Source organism: Mytilus galloprovincialis, chromosome 2 (genome assembly GCF_965363235.1).
Source record: "Mytilus galloprovincialis chromosome 2, xbMytGall1.hap1.1, whole genome shotgun sequence".
NCBI classification, from domain to species: domain Eukaryota; kingdom Metazoa; phylum Mollusca; class Bivalvia; order Mytilida; family Mytilidae; genus Mytilus; species Mytilus galloprovincialis.
In genome coordinates, this window is record NC_134839.1 from 13,264,987 (window position 1) to 13,285,771 (window position 20,785).

Consider the following 20,785-nt stretch of genomic DNA (forward strand, 5'->3'; position numbering starts at 1 on the left):
TTTAGGTGTTAAAAACGAATTACTCACTTTAGCTATGCAACTTAAAGGGAAACTTCGCAAAAAAATCAAAAATTGATATTATGTCCATTCTGTATAAAAAGGTTCAAATTTATAGATATTAAAGTTTTATTCCGCTAGATAAGAGATCAACATCGATTTTAAAATTTGAGTATCAATTTTCTACGCTCCGCCATCTTGTCATCTTCTACGATTATAATCACGATATGTCTATAAAACACAAAGGACCAAAACTACAGTAACCGATGTAGTCGTAATTGCGTGTCGATATCTTGTCAATCGTACGATTGTTTTATCTGATTAACTATAAACTTGATACGGAAAATGTTCTTATTTTTTTTTAAATGACCATTATTATATATCTGTTATTTTTAAACTGTTAATATTGGAATTAGTTAAAGAGTCACAGTTCAAATAATAAATAAGTGTTCCGTGAAAATTGTTTTCAAAAATCTAATTCGTTCATAATTCTTTAAAGTAATAAACTTTATTCAAATAAATTCGGATCTTTCCTCATCTGATCACCAGCATGGCTAAAGGTATTACTCCCAAAGGTATTGTGAGGGGTGTGAGGACTCAGGTGACACGTCCGGGTATTCAAGCGATTTCCTGTCGGGCTTGCAAGTTCATGCATCGTTTCACTTCTGTAGGTATTGATCAGTGTACACGGCAGACTTATAACTTTCCATTTTGAACTATCAGGTGTATAATACACATCTTTGTCTTGTGTGTCCGAAAGTGATATGATGCCAATAATTTAACTCGTACGCTTGTTTATAAATAACATTTCTGGTGTAAAGAATATTATTTATGAAAATATAAAAAATACCACAAAAAAAAAAAAAAGATTTGAAGAAATAAAAATCTATATACATATTTTTTCCGAGGGTTAATTTGGGAAAATGTAATTTGTCAATTATTTGTCAAGGACAGACTGGTACATACCAAAAATATTGATTTCAAAAATGTACGCACTTGTCGATGTTGGCTTATACGCCTGGATAGAAAGTTACGGAACTATAGTGCAATTTAAAATATATACATGTATCAGACTATATTGTATACCAAAAGAAGAAGAAGAAGAAGAAGAGAACCAGTTTGATTTAAATACAGGTCGATATATATCTTGCTTTGGTTCATCGAAGTTATGAACATAGTAAAATCCCAGTTTTATGTATCAATTAGATTGTTCTCGAATAAAGGAAGAAATTCGTCATCATCACAATTGTTCCGACATTCATGTAAAATATATGCAACTGGACGTACACTAATAATCCCAAAGGGGTGTGAGTATTTTCTAGGAAAACTATTGAGTATTAAAGTTTCAAATCAATTTCGGGATTTATTTTCTTTCTTGCCGTGATATGATAGCAATTTAAAGAATAAACTGCTTGTTCGCTTTAGCGGTATCAGAGACATGTATATATGTCTCTGGCGGTATTCTTGCCAGTTGAACAGCCTTATAAGTTACATTCAAAAATAGGGAAAGATGACATAAAATTCGCTGTCTTTTGTTTTTGAACATCGTTGGTCAAATAGATAGAGTATTATACGTTGTGAGACGAGGACTATTTCAACAAATACTATAAATACAAGTGGAAGTTTTCGTTTTTTGCAATTTGAGAGTAAATGATGTATCAAACGTTCAAGAATACGCATGTAAAATGTGTCACTGGATATAAAAAAAAATCAATCTCAAAACCTACTTCCGTATGGAACTTCCCCTTTCAGTGACCTGCAAATTCAACAGATGATACACTTTATAAGATTTGCATGTCCAACAACGACCCACTACTCTACATGTGTTACTGACAGCCTAAGATAGTAATTCTTCTGTTAGGTCAATTCTCTTTCGAACAATACCAGAAAACATGGAAAATAAGTTCTTTAAATTTTGACTCTGGAATTAACACCATTTTTTCGTGCGACAAACTTTATTTCTGGCGATGAGCAGACATGGACGGAAAACATTAAACAGATAGGTTTAATATTTGTTCATTCATTTAACATGTATAATATGAATACGATTGTACTTAAAAAAAAACTTATATAGTTAGTTTCAAGAACAACCGGGTTCAGACAAACTGTTATGAAATCGATGCTGTTACTTATGCATTCACCCAATTCAATATTACGATCAAAGAGAGTAAATTAGTGGCAACATAGACATTCCGTTAATAACGGCATAAGTATGCAGTTAGTACACGAACACCAATCTGTGTTTTAAAAACTAGCGATGGTTGCTAAGGATATCTTGATTTCGGGAACTTTCTGCAGCTTCCATTTTATGGAGCTCTTCTTCGGTATACCCTGGCTCTAGTGCGTACCCAATATGACCATACTCGTCAAAATCTGACTCTTTTGACTGACTGGAACCACTGTTATAGTACTATCATTCTCCGAACAAGATATTTTTATTTATGATTTTATGATAAATTTTTGGACCATATATAAACTGTTCTATAAAAACAAGCACGCAAAAATCATAAGATAGAAATATAAGTAATATGTGAGTAAAGTTAATTGAATCATTTAAGTTAATATCCTTTGGGCTCGAATGTAGTTAACTAATAAATGTGTTTTATAGGATAGCTCAAATCCTCATCCAAATAATATAATCTAGTATATGTAATAAAACCCTTCCTACTACACCGAGTTTTAATGCCAAGCGGTAGACATATTTTAGGTACCAATTAAGTAATTGAATGAGTAATAGATAACAATAATTAATCATGAATGTGCAAAGATTTAAAAACAAAAGTATTTTTCTTTGTTCGTACATATTATACTCCGCTTCGGTAGATTTATCTACTTATCTTCAGATAGTTTCAGATATACATTAATACATGACTTTCAAAAGTCTAAATGTAAGTGTTCTCGTACATTTGCCTAATAAAGAAAATCAAAATGCTTTGGTAAAGCTATTTCTAATTCCCCCTTTTTAATGAGACATACATCAAGGACAAGAGGTGTATATCTTATTCATTTCATTCTGACACATGAATTAAGTTTCCCGTCTTAACCGAAAATTGTTTAAATTTTATTACTTAGTAAATTTATTTATTTGAATTGAAATAAATGATACAGCAAATATAATTAAATAATTCCACGGCGATCTATTTTTATTTGTAACAAACTTGAAACTTGAATTAGTATTATAGATGTGTATATTGAATGCTCCCTTGTTTTATAATCCACTGCTCCGAATAGACAGTCACACCTGGCAAGGTGTGCCCTAGAGGCGTTGTTAAATACCGAAGTGCAAATAACAATTTACCTTTCAACAAGCCATCTAAGAGTATTCAATTTGCCACAGAACCGTGAATACACACATCGTATAAATCTAGTCAAAGCAGAGATAGTAAAAGGTCAATAAGAGTACACCAACATAATATTGTCTTTACAGATTATTGTACTTTAATTTGTTCACCTCATATATCAGTCCGAAAATGCATTAATTAATAAATTTATAACTTTTTTGGTTGTCTACTAAAATAATTCGAATATATACGTTTAACATAGAAAATTTATCTCATGAATGTGTACAATTGCACGTCTGTGCGTCTTATCTTCTTATTATCGAATGTTTATTAGATAAACCATAAGTCATCGGCGCGCTTACGATTACGTTTAAATATCATTAAAAACTAAGACTTTTACTGATTGTATTTTAAATCCCGGCATGCAAAAACCAGGAGAAAACGTCACGACCTACAGGAAGTAGTTAAAAAAATTTCATTAATTGTTGAATTTCTCCTTTATTACTGGACATATAGCGATAAAACTTTGTGAATAAATATATTTTGTCATAATGAACATATTTAAACCATAAGTAAAAAATCGCGAATTTTCCCTTTAAGGTTACAGCAATCTTTTTGAAGTTGATAATATTCTTTGTTGGAAAAACTGTGAGCATGAAATAAGTTATTATGTCTTTAATGGAAATATGACTTTCATTGTTGAAGGCTTTACAGTGATATTTAGATGCTTCAATGTATGTCATTTTGTCTGTGGTGGATAGTTTCTCTCCAGTGCTTGATTTTCTAGCCATTGGTGGCCTTCAGCTGTTTTCTGTTCTTTGGTCGGGTTGTTGTCTCATTGACACAGTCCCCATTTCCATTCTCAAGTTTATCTCATTAGCACTCATACTTTATCTTCTAATCTCTATATGTCATATATATAATTCCAACATCAATGACTGTGATATCTCAGCATTGATCATTCATAACAAATGACCAACTAACCAAAGCTTGAATCACTTTTTATTTGATTATTTGTACGAGGCATTTTCTCACTTTTATGTTAGTTGTTTAACAATAGCAATAAAGAATGCATGCAGAATTTTCAGAATTTCAAGTATTCTATTTAAATGGTACTCACAGTAAGTCCATCATCTCCTTGTGGTCCTCTGCCTCCCTGAAAAATTTGAAAGATTTGATTGATAATTAAATTTCAAATAAATTACTTAACTATATGTTCTAAATTAAAAAAATTAATTGAACAATTGTATCCCAAACTTAATAATGTATATCTTGCATCTCTAAAATCAAAAGGAAATAATTTCATGGTAGTTTTTTTTTAAACTTTTTAACTATACAAAGATGATAACATATCTTTAAGTTATAAACACAGAAACAATATTAGAATTGGTCTAGTTAAAGTTGATTCTTAAAGTAATTAATACATAAAATAAACATAAAAAAAAAAAAAAAAATGTCTAGAATATACAATAATGAAGGAAAAAAAAAAATATTTACAAGTAGAAAAGAGAAAACCATCTACAGTTGTGTATAATATGCATCCCATATACAAACTGCATATTTGGGTATAAGTTGCAGATTATACACAACCAGATACGGTAGTAACATTTGAATTCATTAGAACTTACAGGTGATCCTGGTTGGCCTGGTGGTCCTGGTTCTCCATCTCTTCCTGAGTTTCCACGTGATCCTGGGCTTCCCTAAAAAACAAATTGTATCTATATTATATATACATAGATATAAGAAGATGTAGTATGAGTGCTAAGAGACAACTCTCCATCCCAGTCACAATTTGTAAAAGTAAACCATTATAGGGTAAAGAACAGTCTTCAACACGAAGCCTTGGCTCACATGTACATCAGACTGATTAAATATCACAAAATTAAGTTTTTTTTGTAACAAGTTCCTATTAATTAATCATGTTATTGTCTTGAAATTAAATAACTCGAGTTCATATGAAGAAATATCCAATTCACACTCTTTATATAAAACATAAAATTAAAGTTAAAATATTCATCTTTGGATGCTTTAATCCTGTTCTAACATGAAATAATCTTTTCATAATAAAAGTTAATGTAAGAGACCTTTAACTAACCAATAGAATCAAAATTATTTGAACTTTTAAATTCCAAACTTCATTTGTAAAAATATTCAGTTCTTACTTCACTTTGTCCTTATATTTAAGGTGTATAGAGTTGCTACAACTATACCTATGGGTAGTGCTCCACAATTAATGGAGAACATACAAGAAACAAAACTGAACTGAACTCTAATAAAACTTACTGATGGTCCAGGGGGTCCGGGTGGTCCACTTGTTCCAATTTCTCCTCCAGGTCCCTAAATTCACAAAAAGAGATTTAATATTTTTCATCAACAAAACATATAAACTTAAATCTATCACAAAAGTTAATCAAGTTTTTGATGATATCAGTCTGCTGGTTCAGTGAATAGTCTAGTTAAATGAACTTAAAAAATAATTCTTTGAATTGTTATTCTTTCAATTTTAGTAACTTGAATGTTCATTTCTACAAGGTTTTCTTTAATGATATTTCCCCATGTCTTATCTGCTATAATTTGTACCAAATGTTTTATCATAAAGAACCTCATCCTTAACTCACCTGAGGTCCTGGGAGTCCTTGTCCTCCTGGCATACCGGGCCATCCTTTGTCTCCCTAAAATAGACATTATCAAAGTATTATAATAGTTAAATACCTGGCCATCCTTTGTCTCCTTAAAATATACATTATTAAAGTATTATCAACCGTTTTTTTTGTATCCCATTTTCAACATCCACAAAAACACACTTTATCTTTTTTTTTTTTTAGACAAGATGAAAAGACTTGATAATTTTACTCATGACAAAATGATAAGATTAGTTCTTTTTTGAACTTTGATAAAAATGAATAGACTAAATCTTTAAACTTCAAGATATGAGGGTTAACTACCATTAGCTTTTCATCATTCTGAATTTGAACACGTCTGACAAACTACCTCAAGTTATCCAAGTTTTTGAAACAACCAGGTCTGACTATATTAGCACTAAACAATGAATGAGTCTGGACTCTGATGAATAACAACATTTACCTTAGATCCTTGTCTTCCGGATTCTCCAGTGGCACCAGCGGGTCCTGATGGTCCCTGCACAACAAATATAATAATGACAATTATTTTAATTCAAGACATATTGGAAAGGAATAGTATTTTATCCTTAAAGAAAATTGATCTTCATCTGAACTTTTACACAATTAAATTATTTGGAAATCGCAAAGGCTGAATTCTCATGTGGTACTAATATGAAACAGGATGTAGTCATAGTAACTGCTCAGTTATTCATACCCCAACCTTGAGTAAATGAAAATACATATACCAACATAGAGATTAGTGATGCAATAAATCCCATGTAATAAGTTACCAATATCAGGGTACTGGTAAAATGTCCCCTATATATTCTTTTGGCCAGTTTAGCGCTTAAATCATTTTGATCAGATCCCTGAGGCTAGTATTTTGTATAATGGTTTTGAATTTGTCCATTTATGAGTTGATTGATTATAATCTTTTCAGAGAACCTATTGTTGAACCGTGTTATCATGGGATGCTATTAATAATCTTTTTAAAGAGCTTACTGTTGATCCTTGTTGTCCTGGGGCTCCAGGAACTCCAGATTCACCATTTTGTCCCTAAAAAAATAAAATTGTATTTTTAACTGAAATTGAGACTAATATACAAATGAACAACATCAATGTAATATAATTGAAGTACACAATAAATGAATTCAGATTATGAAATTTCTTTAAAATATTATTCTATTCACATTTTGATTAGAAGTATTCACATTTTGATTAGAAGTGAAAATAAAAAATATGAAATAATAAAAATGGATTTGGATCATGTCACTGACAAAATACAGAAATAAACATTGAAAACACAAAGGTTACATGAACTTAATAAAAATTCATGGGCCATCATGAAATAAAACAAATTCAGAGGCAGACATGAAATAATATTCAGAAGACATGTACATGAAAGTAATAACTATAGATACATTAAACTAATAATCAACTTACCCTCTCTCCACGTTCTCCCTGTGGTCCATCATTTCCTAATGGTCCATTTGGTCCCTAAAAATATCAACAAATATAGAACAGCTCAACGTAGAAAATATGTCAACCCAATGCAAGTTTAACTGATTTAATTACACGAAATATAAATTGTTGAGCTAATACCTCTTTATCTGTAACTATGAAGCCAAACTTCAATGAAAATTTAAAAAAAAAATCTTTTCTAATCTACAATGGGTTTTAGTTATGTTGTAGTAATGTCACAATCTTTTTAAGGTATCTATGCATTTAAGCATATCATTTGTTAAAACCTTATATTCAAATCAGATTCAAGTTAAAACTGCTTCAGGACAAATACTTCTTTGCTTCCTTTATTACACACTTTTTAAACAAATTACTTCCCTTTGTCACTCATAAACTGGTACTATACCGTTGTTTTTCCCCACACAATTCATGATAAATTGAAAGTGATATATCAGCATTTAAATAAATTTTTATTGACAAATATCTCCTGGTATCAAAAGTATTAAGCTTAGCAAAAAAATAAATGTAATTAAAATATTTGAAGCACTTTAAAGGTTAGACACATTACGCACAGATAAATTTCCTTTTTTTAATCTTCCATTGTCAATAAAAAAAATTGTCCCTCCTAAGGGAGACAACGAAAAAAGGATGTCTAATTACAGGATAAATTACGGGAATTAGCAAACAGATTATTGAGTTGGTAGTATTAAGGTCCCTGTAATCCTATCAGATTATTGAGTTGGTAGTACATTTGTATTAAGGTCCCTGTAATCCTATCAATTTACCTGTGGTCCTGGGGGTCCCTGTAGTCCAGGAGATCCTGAGATTCCTCGTCCTCCCTTGTCTCCTTGACGACCTGGTGCGCCAGACATACCATTTAATCCAGGAGTTCCCTATTAGAAAAAAATAAAATTCAGCATAAAAGGTAAACTTAAGTAGTCCTAAATAAAACTAGTTTGAACTTACAAGATTTAACAACATCTTTAATTCTTACTACTGCTTTTATTATATTCATGTGCACTTAATATTCTGCTTAGAAATGAAATAGCAAAGTTAAAGTTTGTGCAGAAGATATAGAAACTCATAAAAATTTTAAGAATGAATCACATATTTTTTTTGTATTAAAATTTAGAAACTTGAACTGTAGCCCGCTAACTTACAGGTTCACCTGGTGGTCCGGTCATTCCATTTTGTCCCATTGGTCCAGGGGGTCCGGGTGGTCCACTGTATCCATCTTTGCCATTATCTCCTGAAAGGCCGGGTGGACCCTAAAATATAAATTAAAAAAACCCATATTAACTATAAAATGTTTAAATATTCCGTCACCTGCTTGTTTGAAAGATAATACAGTTTTTTGTTTTCATTATTAATACAACTTCTGGTTATTATACATTTAAAGGAACATGTAGCAAGGATGTAGAGGTTCCAATATTAGGAGTTAATGGAATTAAAGGAACATGTAGCAAAGATGTAGAGGTTCCAATATTAGGAGTTAATGGAATTAAAGGAACATGTAGCAAAGATGCAGAGGTTCCAATATTAGGAGTTAATGGAATTAAAGGCTTTCTCTTTGCAGAAAAGTGTTAAAACAAAGATTCTTTCAAAGTAAAGACATGTGAAAACTCAAAAATTTACAACACCATTTACAGTAAAAAAATACAATATCAAGGTGTTCATTCACGATTTTCTCACTTCTGAAATAAACAGTTTTAACAACTTGAAACATTGCTGTTTAGTTTTTGTTGTTTGGTCAGATGACCAATTCACCAAATATCACAAAGACGATGGATGAAAGTTAATAGTGCAGGGATACAGGCAATCCCCTCTCAGTAAATGACATCATAAAAGCTTGCATAATTGATGTTTTTTTTCCAGTGAAGGACATAACTGGAAAGTGGTCTATTAAACATTGCCATCCTACTGGAACCTGAGAAAAATTTCTAACCATCAAAGGTAAAGGCAAACCAACAAATTTGGACTGTGTATAAACAAATAAATTACCTGTGGTCCTTGTTCACCACCGGGTCCAGGTTCACCTTGAGCTCCTGGGTATCCTGGTTGACCTCGCTCACCCTGTGGTCCAGATGGTCCTTGAATACCTGATGGTCCCTATATAACAAATAATAACATTAGTTAACCTTTTTTGTCAACCCTTTGGACAGGGGATTTCATTCATATACTTGTGGTAAGTTAGATTTAATCACAGGACTGAATGTTATTTTGTCTTTATTAACTTTGTTTATTTAAATTTTCAATTAATTTTTTTTTACAGTTAACTTTGTTTGTGATACAGTTGTGGTTAGCTAAAAAAATTTAAAAAGTGTAAAAAAATCATGTATGTGATACAGTTGTGGTTAGCTAACAAAATTTAAAAAGTGTAAAAAATCAAATTATTTTCTTTAATTATTGTGAAGCATTACTTTTTCTGCCACAACCTTCTAAATATAATATCAAACTTACTATTGGACCAGGATTTCCTCGATCCCCAGATTGTCCATTCTGACCAGGTGGTCCAGATTCTCCATCTCTTCCTCCGGGTCCAGGTGGACCAGTCTCTCCACGGTCTCCCTAAAACAACCAAAACTTCAGAGTCTAATTTTAATAATTCTTAATTCAATACTATATTTTCTAATTTATTTTTGAAATAAGGTATTCCAAATATGTAAAAATGATATATAAACAGCTTATTTTAATCTATCCTTTTTCTGAAATTTGAGCTGCAAATATTCATTTGAAAGCATCACAGCTAAAAAGAACTTTCATTATGCTAATTTGCATCACAGATACCACACACACAGTACATATACTCACATCACAGATACCCCAAACACAGTACATATACTCTTGAATAAAAATTATCCTTGTTTGGTTTTAAAATAAAATGAAGTTAAAAGTACTAGATTCTAAATCAGATTCTTACCCTTGATCCCATCTTTCCAGCAGCTCCCATAAATCCAGTGTTTCCTTGTGGGCCTTGTGGTCCTGGTGGACCAGGTCTGCCAGGGGATCCTGGGGCACCTGCAGGTCCTTGTTGTCCAGGTTCTCCATTACCTCCTTGTTCACCGTCATTACCATCACGTCCCTACATTAATAAATAACATTCTTTCCTCAACAACAAAATTCTTTCTTCAAATTGTTATTATTATCTGTTTTAATACTTTGAATTGTTAATTTCTCGTAAACTGTGGATTCATTATTATCAGTTAGATACCAAGTTCTGTAGTTTTTGAGGATAGTTGATACAGGTGAACCATGAATCTAAATGTTCAACGAATTACAATTTTTTTCATAAGGTTGTATGCAAACTTCGTCTAAAACCATGAAATCACATATCCAGGAAAAAGCAAATTTTCCCCAATCCATGAAAATTGATACCCACAAAAACAAATTAATCCTCATTAGTCAAAATATAGAAATCATTCAAAAAAGGATCCAGCAAAGTTTTAATTATGTGTTTAATTTTCTGAATATGTATCAGTTATAAAATGGCATTATTTTGCTATCAGATGTTTTTTTTAAACATGACAATGTTTTATTCAAACTTACGGCTTCACCAAGTCCTCCTGGCTCTCCTGGGTATCCTCGGGGTCCAGAATCTCCCTAAAGTAATAAAAGAACATTTGTTATTTTACTTACCATTATATATTTATGTTAAACCATGACATGTATATTAATTGTATTTAGTCATAAAGCTTGTATGTGTGTATCATTCTTTACTTAGGGTTTTGGATTGATTTATTGATTGTTGTTGTTCAACGCCTCTTTAAGAAATCTTTGTTATATTGTGATGTCAAGATTTTATTGGTGGTGAAGGTGGGAAGAACCACTGACCTTCAGTAGGAAAAATGGCAATTCTAGTCAATATAATTGAGGTGGAACACACCTGCTGTGTGTGGCTTTTAAATTCAGCGTGTTGACAAGCTAGTGATTGCTGTAGATCGGATTATACCATCTGGCCACCTTAGGTTTTGGAAAAGTTTGGTATGCTCAAAAATGCTGAATCACTCAAGAGTGTTGAATCAGTCATTTACTTCAAAAACCTTTTTTCTTAAAATTATCATCAAATAGGCAATACTGTGCAGATAATATTAAAAAATTATATAAGTCTTAAGATTTGCATAACAATAATAATCTAAAATTAGCTGAAATATTTGTCATTTTGATTTTTTTTTTAAATCCTTTTCATATATTATCATTAATATTAGTATTGTGAACAAATCGCAAGGCTATATATAAATATGAGAATATAAACATTTCTATACTTACTTGTGGTCCAGCTCTTCCCTCAGATCCGATTTCTCCAGCTGGTCCTGGTGGGCCCTGTAATCAAAGAAAGTATTAATCTAACACACCTAAATACTAATGCATTAATCAATGACTGAAAGTTGAGGTATAACAATTTGTATAAAACCGAGTTAAAATATTGAAATAATAATTTACCTTTACTAAAAAAGGGTTCAAATATCAAACAAATATTTGACATGAAAAGATCAGAAATATAATTAGTTTGCTTTTGATTGCTGTCATGAAAAAAATTACCGGTGAGCCTTGTTGACCGACTGGTCCTGGGGTTCCTGGGTATCCTCTTGGACCTGCTTCACCATTTAATCCTTCAGCACCACTTTCTCCAGGTGGTCCGGGCTCTCCTTTTGGTGGTTGTATGTTATTAGCTGGTCCTGGTGCTCCTGGGAGTCCTGGGTTTCCTACCTCACCTGGTTGACCTACTGGTCCATCATTTCCTCTTTCTCCAGGTGCTCCCTTAAAAATAAAATAATAATTTCAATATTTTACAATTTCTGGTTAATATAAATAAAGTAAGATATATATACTAGGTATTATATAGGATTAAACACATTTTTTCAAGACGTTATTGATGTGTAAACCGGGGCGATTAACTCACAAACTGAATAAAAGTCTAAAGTTTGTGAGTAAGAGTCCCGGTTTACACATCAATAACCTCTAGAAAAAATGAGTTTAATCCTTATAATTCTTCAGCCAAACATTTGTGATATTTAATAAACATTTGTTTTGTTGATGGCTACTATATATACTTACCATCAAAAGCAAAATGGCAAGTCGTAACTAAGGAGTACGCCACCATCTTGACTTTCTAAAAACCAGAAATGTCCGATAAATACAACGGAATATTAAATGAAATAGTACTTAACTCCAAAACTTCATTTTAATTAAATATTATCTGAATTTGAAGCGTACACGTAACGAAATAATCTTTCCCTTGAAAATTTCCATTCGTATGACGTCGTGTTTTGCCATGACGTAAATTCGCCAAATCCCTCATGAAATTTCGCTGAATTTTATTAAATTTTATTTTTATACATTTTAGAAGCTTAAGTGCTTTAAATTTCTTTCTTTTTTTGTTATATATGCACTAGAATAGTCACAACTGTTACACAATTGTTTTTAAATCTCAATTTGCTGAAAATCCCGGGATTACTGCAAGCTTGTGTATCGCGCATGAATAGATTACAAGTAGTTTCGGAAACATGGTTTATCGAAGTGTAAACTTAGAGAAAAATTCTAATGACCAATCCAATTCAAGTATTCATAGATATGCAAATCATATAAGAATTATAAAACATTAGTCCATGGAAACATAAGTTCTGCAAAAATGACCTAACAGAGGTCAACATAAAAGTCGAATCTGTCCTCAATGTAACTGATGAAATGAAATGTTGATAATTAAAATAAATGTAGATTTATAAAAACTTACTCTTCCTCCTCTTGATCCAGGGGGTCCTGCTGGTCCTCGGTCACCATTCAAACCCTACAAAATATAATAACATATAATTACACCAGCTAATTTTTTTTTTTTTTTGTGCAGTGTTAAATCAGTATTTTTGGTATTTTAACTCTTGTGAGAGAAAAATATTGATACACCAGCTAAATGTGTAATTTTTGTGCTGTCTTATTTTTGTGACATACTTAAGAGATTGGTATTTTGGTATTTTAACTCTTGTGAGAGCAGAATATCAATACATCAGCTAAATGTGTAATTTTTGTGCTGTCTTATTTTTGTGACATACTTAAGAGATTGGTATTTTGGTATTTTAACTCTTGTGAGAGCAGAATATCAATACATCAGCTAAATGTGTAATTTTTGTGCTGTCTTATTTTTGTGACATACTATATAGATTGGTATTTTGGGTATTTTCATGTAAGACAGGTAAAACCTCTAAATAAAACAGGTAACAGGCCCGTAGCCAGGAATTTCCAAGAGGGGGTTATTTGGACTCATGAACTTGACTTAAACAGTCACAATTTGAACGGAACGTTGACTTTAACAGTTTTTATTTGGTTTCAGGGGGGGGGGGGGGGGGGGGGGGGGGGGGGTGAAACGCTTATGTGAGACAGGGAAAACCCTTACATGAGACAAGTTAATCCTTAAAGTGAGTTTCTTTCAAAAGCAATCTGTAAACTGTCCCTTTTTTTTGGCATTTAAAGATATGAACAATGCATTATAACTCATGTATAAATACTTACCACTACACCAGGTGATCCAGTATTACCACGCTCTCCTATTGGTCCAGGTGGTCCCTAAAAGTAGTTCATATCAAGATATACTCTAAAATTCACAAATTACTATAAATATATCAAAAAAAAATTAAATTCACCAACACTTAAACAAAAACAATATCTTTGAAATGTCCTTGTATCAATACAATGCACATTTCGTCCATCATCAATAACAAATTAAAAAAAAAAATGGTCATGCATGTCAGAAGAGGGATAGATATAAGTGAATTATATTTGCAACCCTTAAGAAGTAAAATTATATACAATCACATATTTTTCAACCTTTTATTTTTAGGAAAATTGCAACAATATACGTTTCTCAAAAATTAAAACTTGCATAATATATAAATTTAAATGTTTTTTTCTCTATATAGAATTTCTATATTTAATAACTAATCTAATCTAAATTTGACCATTAGCATCAAAGGTACATCCAATAATGATAGCTATACCCTATAAGCAACTTGTAAGTTGATCAATTACCCGGAACTTGATTTATTTCCCCTTTTTATGATGTAATGGGAGTTGCTTCATATTCCATCTTTATCATTCTGCTTGCTTTGAAGAAATCTTATGTCCTGCCAGAGTTCTAACTTTGTAAGAATGGTCAATTTGAAGTAAAAATAATTTTTTAAGGACAGTCTATAGTTTTTTAAAAATAATACATATGTGACGGTAGTCACTTTACTGTTAGTCCTTAAATATTTCAGGGGTTCGGTTAACTTTCTTTTCTTTTATTCTATCTCCGTTTTATTAATAACTCTTGTAGATCCGGCCATTTTGTTTTCCCCCACCGGGCCACTTCCGGTGTCCCGGTAGCCCGGCCGAGCCTATGACGTCATTTTGGGGATAGAAATACGTAAGCTCTAGGGTTTGGGGGAGTGGACTTTTGGGATTTGAACGCTAGTAAATAGTTGACTTTATTATATTCTACATTTTATCTAAAACAATATATCTTACTAACCAGGTAAGGACTTAACCGTAAACTTGACCATTCGTATCTAAGTATTTATATCTTATTGAAATGTATTGTAAATGTGAACTACAAAATACATGCAGGTAAAAAGCACGTAATAAAACATATATAAACTTTAATAATTGTCAGTTTATTAGAGAACCTGGGAAAACATTACACTAATCTGTTACACATACAACCCTATTATGATGGAGGCACTTACAAGTGACCCTGGTTCTCCAGCGGGTCCAGAAGGTCCTCTCTCTCCAGATGGTCCTCGTTTACCTATTGGTCCAGCATTTCCTGGGAATCCTTGTTCACCCTATAATATATTGTCAAATACAGTCTAAAGAAATTCTTTTATAAATGCAGAAATGTGACATAGGTTCTAATTAGAAAAGTCTATTCATAATTTCAGTTGTGATTTTCCTTCACCAAATTTTTGCAATTACATTAAAGTGGTACCAAACACCGACTAAAATTAATTTGGCTTGTTCAATTTTCATAAAATTTTGACAAAATATTTACTCTGACCCTTTCAAAAAACTTGAACCATACATTTTTTCAGAAAAATTTCAATATTCTTTGGATATATATAGCAGTTTGTAAAATATTAGTTTTGATCATTGAGAAGCTAAACATTAAAATCTGGTTAAAAATCATCAGCTGTTTTTTAAAGAGTTATCTCCCTGCAGTTTTATGTATCACCTTAATGAGATCTCAGCATTCAGTCAATTTCAGTGTATAACGTTATTAAATATTCACATTAACTTCCGAAATTTATTAAATGCAATATTAATTGAATGGTGAAATTGAAACTGTTCCTATAACTATCAACTTGCATTCAAGGGAAATATTGGTAAAAAAAAAAAGCACTGCTAAAATTGTAGACGTTTTAAAATACATTAAACAAAGGTCTCTGGTTCCATAAAACTTACTCTTTCTCCTTGGGTTCCAGACTCTCCAGGGGGTCCAGGGGTACCAGGATCTCCGGCTCTACCAGGCTCTCCAGGGGCACCAGATATTCCAGCCAAACCCTAATGAACAAAAGATATAAATATCAATGTTAATCACTGTTTTTCCTAATAAAACATATCTCTTCTAAATAAAATTTATAAATCAAAATGGGTAATAACTTTATAGGTGAATTCTGTCATGATAGAATTGTCATCATAGCTGGATAAAAATCTAACATAAAGTAAAATACTATAAAAGCAGGTCACACAGCATCTGATTAATTAAATAATAATAAAAAAAAATTGTCAGGCCAAAATAATACATCTGTTTTCTGCTTCTCAACTGACCATTTGAAGGTGGTCAATAGACCACAGGGTACATAATCCAGTTTTCATCCTTAATTTGACATGAAGGTCAGTTGCAAAAATATTACATTAATCTACTTACGATACCACCGGGTTCTCCTTGAGTTCCTGGAGCTCCCCTTTCTCCTTGTGGTCCCTACAATAAAAACCTTACTGTAAGTACATATCTATATAAGTATAATAAACATCTTCAAATGGATTCAACAACAAATCAATATATTTTTCTTTAAATTGCTTAGTACATGGTCTTTCTTCCATAATATCAAAATTTTTTCATCTTTTTATGTTAATTAAGTTGGTAATATTGTTAATATTTTGCAATTGAGAAAGCAACTTTATTAACTTAATCACTAGATTTAAAGTTCTAAGGATATGTCAGCAAACAGGATCATTACACAATATTTTCATTTTTATTTATTAGTAAGCATTTTTTTTTTTTTTTTCAAATTACTATGAAACAAATGTCAACACTGTCTAAACAAGCAACAAATGCTGTTTTTGTTATTTGGGTCAAATCAGAATTGATCATAATTTTTTCTTACAGAATTTCCTGGTGGTCCGACTGGTCCTCCCTCTCCTTGTGAACCTCGTTCTCCTCTTGGTCCAGCTGGTCCTCCGGGTCCAGTCTCACCATCTCTACCACCGGGTCCCTACAAATGAATATCAGACATATGGCTTATAAAATCATAAAAATACTGAACTCAGAGGAAAATCAATACCGAAAGTCCCTAATCAATTGGCAAAATCAAAAGCTCAAACACATCAAACGAATGGATAACAACTGTCATATTTCTGACTTGGTACAGGCATTTACTCATGTAGAAAATTGTCAATTTAATCTGGTTAAAGTATTCTATCTAATTTTTTTTTCTTTCCCTAATGTAACAGCTGAAGGAAAACCGTCAAAACAGTTAGCGTCAACAATTCACATAGAATCATTAGTGGTCATATTTCCAGAAGTACTGTGGATTCATTACTATTCGTTGGATACCAATTATCATGGGTTTCATGGATACAGGTGAACCAGGAATTCAGCTGTTTACCAAATAACATATTTTCAATAGGCTTTGTATACAGAGGAAAACCAAGAAATCAAATATCCACTGATATGAAAGTTTTTATCAATCCACGAAAATTAATACCCACGAAAATAAATGAATCCACAGTAAAAGTCTACAGTTACAAATTCAACAGGTTATAAAATGGATTGAAATAAATGACCTTAGTTTCCTCGTTTGAATTGTTTTACATTGTCTTATCAGGGCCTTTTATAGCTGACTATGCGGTATGGGCTTTGTTCATTGTTGAAGGCCATACAGTGACCTATAGTTGTTAATGTCTGTGTCATTTTGGTCTCTTGTGGACAGTTGTCTCATTGGCAATCATACCACATCTTCTTTTTTTATATTATATTGCAACAGTGCTTGCAGCATTAAAGAACCTGTTACAGCTTATTTTAGTGAAACAATATCTGATGTTCAGTTGACCTAGATAGTTTTATTGAATGTAATATTTGCACTTTTAATGATTTTCACCGATCATTGGAGAACGGTTATCATTAAAGTCATTGATTTTTTTTTATGGCATTTATATAGAGAATACTATGTGATTCAAGATAATAGTTTTGTTTTACAAGCAAACAAGTGGACTTAGTGAAAGTACCACATTAAAACATTTCCATGACCTATATTGTAGCACATGGTCTTACCGCTTCTCCTGGGAGACCAGTTTGTCCGTTCAGGCCTGGAGGTCCAGGGGGTCCGGAGTTTCCTTGCTCTCCTGGTCGGCCATCTTTTCCATTTAGACCCTAGAATATCAAAAGTATTTGACTAAGAAAAAAGTAAAGTAACAAAAATACTGAACTTCAAGGAAAACTCTAAACAGATTGTCCCTAAGCAAATGGCAACCAGATGCTCAACATTTAAGCTTGATACAGCTCTGAATTTGGATTGTGATTAAATAGTTGACACAACATAGGTTTCTGAAACAGAATGAATGTGGTATAAGTCTTGAGATTTATTACGTATGTTGGTTGAAGGAACCGCATTTCATTATAACTTATTTTTAATTGGACATTTACCTATTATGGTCCAATATCCAAAATCTAAATACCTGGTTAGATTCAGCATATCATAGAACCCCAAGAATTCAATTTTTGATGAAATCAAATAATGTTCAATTTTAGACCCTTTAGACCTCAATGTGGACCAATTTGATAACTGGGCCTAAATATTAAAAATCTAAATACATGGTTAGATTCAGCATATTGAAGAACCCCATGTATTCAATTTTTGTTGAAATCAAACAAAGTTTAATTTTGGACCCTTTGGACCTTAATGTACACCAATTTGAAAACAGGACCAAAAATTAAGAATCTAAATACACGGTTAGATTTGGCATATCAAAGAACCCCAATAATTCATTTTTTGATGAAATCAAACAAAGTTTAATTTTGGACACTTTTGGCCCCTAATTCCTAAACTGTTGGGACCAAAACTCCCAAAATCAATCCCAACCTTTCTTTTGTGGTCATAAACCTTGTGTTAAAATTTCATAGATTTTTATTTACTTATACTAAAGTTATTGTGCAAAAACCAATATAAATACTTATTTGGGACCTTTTTTTGGCCCCTAATTCCTAAACTGTTGGGACCAAAACTCCCAAAATCAATCCCAACCTTCCTTTTGGTCATAAACCTTATGTTAGAATTTCATAGATTTCTGTTTACTTACACTAAAGTGATTGGGCGAAAACCAAGAAAAATGCTTATTTGGGCCATTTTTGGCCCCCTTATTCCAAACTGTTGGGACCAAAACTCCCAAAATCAATCCAAACCTTCCTTTTATGGTCATAAACCTTGTGTTTAAATTTCATAGATTTCTATTTACTTATACTCAAGTTATAGTGCGAAAACCAAATGTCTTCGGACGACGACAACAACCACGACGACGCCAACGTCATACCAATATACGACCAAAAAATTTCAATTTTTGCGGTCGTATAAAAACTGTTATATGCCTGAATAGGTACATACATTTTTCAAGTAGAAGTTATATTCTAATTTGTCAAATTATTAAAGCTTTAGAGGGGGCATAAAAATTGAATAACTCTATTTAGAGGGTAAAAAGAGCTTAGGAATTTATGGGTTTTTTTTTTAAACTGTAGCTATAAGCTTATGAGCTAAACTATTAGAGACAAGGAATGAGCTGAACTTACTGCTGGTCCTTGAGCTCCGGGTTTTCCTTCATTTCCAGTTTGTCCCATTGGTCCCTGTAAAAAAATACAATCTGTTGTAAAATTCCATATAAGAAATTGAATATAATCTATATAAATAAATTTGTTTTTTAAAAGAAAGTTTTTTATAATGCATATTTAGCTTTGGTCATGTAACTATATAAGTTGAAGAAAAATATATCACTTTATCCATTACATCAAGAATAATTTGCAAAATGTTAAAAACATTCTGCATGAAAGGGAACAAATTTTGTTTGAAGAAAAGATTAGACATAAAAGGACTTACCCTTGGGCCTCCTGGTCCGGGTGATCCTGGTGTTCCAACTGTACCCTAAAAATAATATCACAGAAAATATTAAACTCAATTTAGTCTTCACTTTTCAGTGGTTGTCCAACATAATAGATATTCTTCTATTGAATAGTCCTCATACAGATAAATAAGCAAGTAAAACACTGATGACAGTCCCCGTCTATCTCAATACAAAAGTTTGGTCCATGGGCTTTTAAAGAAAATAACTAAATGTTACCCACACCCAGGCATGTATGTTTCACATGTTAGACAAATATGAATTTCAATTTAGAAAAGTTGAGTTTTTCAATCATTTTCTAAAACATTTGCAATCATATTTTGTTTCTTTTTAAAAATTATATTCTATGTTTTGTCATTTTTGAAATCTGAAAGTTTTATCATTTCCTTGTTAATATAACTTTTGTATTTCTGTTAATCCAAACTGCAAGTGCATGAAAAATGTTTTGGGACACAGTTCATGGGATATTTGTGTTGATCTGCTCAAGTTCAAGTCCAAAGGAGGAAAGTATATAAATTTGTAAGTGCAATAAGGCAGTTCTAATATTGTAGGGCTCAATATACAAGATGGAAAAAGCAATTACTGTAAATTCAGAAATTATTGCAAGGTTTTTATTATAGCAAAAAATGCGACAGAGTTGTAAACGCATTAATTTGAACTTGCATTTTGAAATATTTTTTTTGAAATATTTTTTATAAACTAAACAGAATTTTTCTCAAAATCATAAAAATTAAAATCGCAATAATAAATGCACTCAATGATTTCTGAATTTACAGTAATTGACAGAAGGTCAAAGTTGAAACTAAAGAAATCACAGCTTATTGAAAATTCCTAAATGGATTAGAATCTTACAGCTTCTCCTGGTGATCCCTTCTCTCCCTCTTGTCCACGTTCTCCATCACGTCCTCTGGCGCCTGGGGGTCCCTGTGGTCCTGGGCCTCCAGTTTGACCAGGTGATCCCTACAAAATTAAATACAAATATAAGTATAAACTCCAAACTCTCAGAGAATTTTTAGGCCCAGGTATAATTTGCAAAACCTTACTAATGGCAACCCTTTATGGGTTACAAGT

General features: G+C 32.0%; 1 protein-coding gene and 1 long non-coding RNA gene across 2 annotated transcripts in view; one reads left to right on the forward strand and one right to left on the reverse strand.

The window, feature by feature from the left end:
• The window catches only part of LOC143062940 (uncharacterized), a 38,981-nt gene that overhangs the window by 9,975 nt on the left and 8,221 nt on the right, over positions 1-20,785 (forward strand). The window lies entirely within an intron of this gene.
• The window catches only part of LOC143062939 (uncharacterized), a 43,713-nt gene that overhangs the window by 8,902 nt on the left and 14,026 nt on the right, over positions 1-20,785 (reverse strand). Inside the window, exons 17-41 of the mRNA XM_076234784.1 lie at positions 20,567-20,674; positions 19,693-19,737; positions 19,389-19,442; positions 17,880-17,978; positions 16,714-16,821; positions 16,254-16,307; positions 15,788-15,886; positions 15,073-15,171; positions 13,862-13,915; positions 13,092-13,145; positions 11,900-12,118; positions 11,627-11,680; positions 10,907-10,960; positions 10,281-10,442; positions 9,821-9,928; positions 9,362-9,469; positions 8,521-8,628; positions 8,146-8,253; positions 7,343-7,396; positions 6,902-6,955; positions 6,363-6,416; positions 5,897-5,950; positions 5,562-5,615; positions 4,907-4,978; positions 4,399-4,434 (exon numbers count right to left, since the gene is read on the reverse strand). Coding sequence (XP_076090899.1) covers positions 4,399-4,434; positions 4,907-4,978; positions 5,562-5,615; positions 5,897-5,950; positions 6,363-6,416; positions 6,902-6,955; positions 7,343-7,396; positions 8,146-8,253; positions 8,521-8,628; positions 9,362-9,469; positions 9,821-9,928; positions 10,281-10,442; positions 10,907-10,960; positions 11,627-11,680; positions 11,900-12,118; positions 13,092-13,145; positions 13,862-13,915; positions 15,073-15,171; positions 15,788-15,886; positions 16,254-16,307; positions 16,714-16,821; positions 17,880-17,978; positions 19,389-19,442; positions 19,693-19,737; positions 20,567-20,674 — 2,073 coding nt within the window. The remainder of the gene's footprint in view (positions 1-4,398; positions 4,435-4,906; positions 4,979-5,561; positions 5,616-5,896; positions 5,951-6,362; positions 6,417-6,901; positions 6,956-7,342; positions 7,397-8,145; positions 8,254-8,520; positions 8,629-9,361; positions 9,470-9,820; positions 9,929-10,280; positions 10,443-10,906; positions 10,961-11,626; positions 11,681-11,899; positions 12,119-13,091; positions 13,146-13,861; positions 13,916-15,072; positions 15,172-15,787; positions 15,887-16,253; positions 16,308-16,713; positions 16,822-17,879; positions 17,979-19,388; positions 19,443-19,692; positions 19,738-20,566; positions 20,675-20,785) is intronic.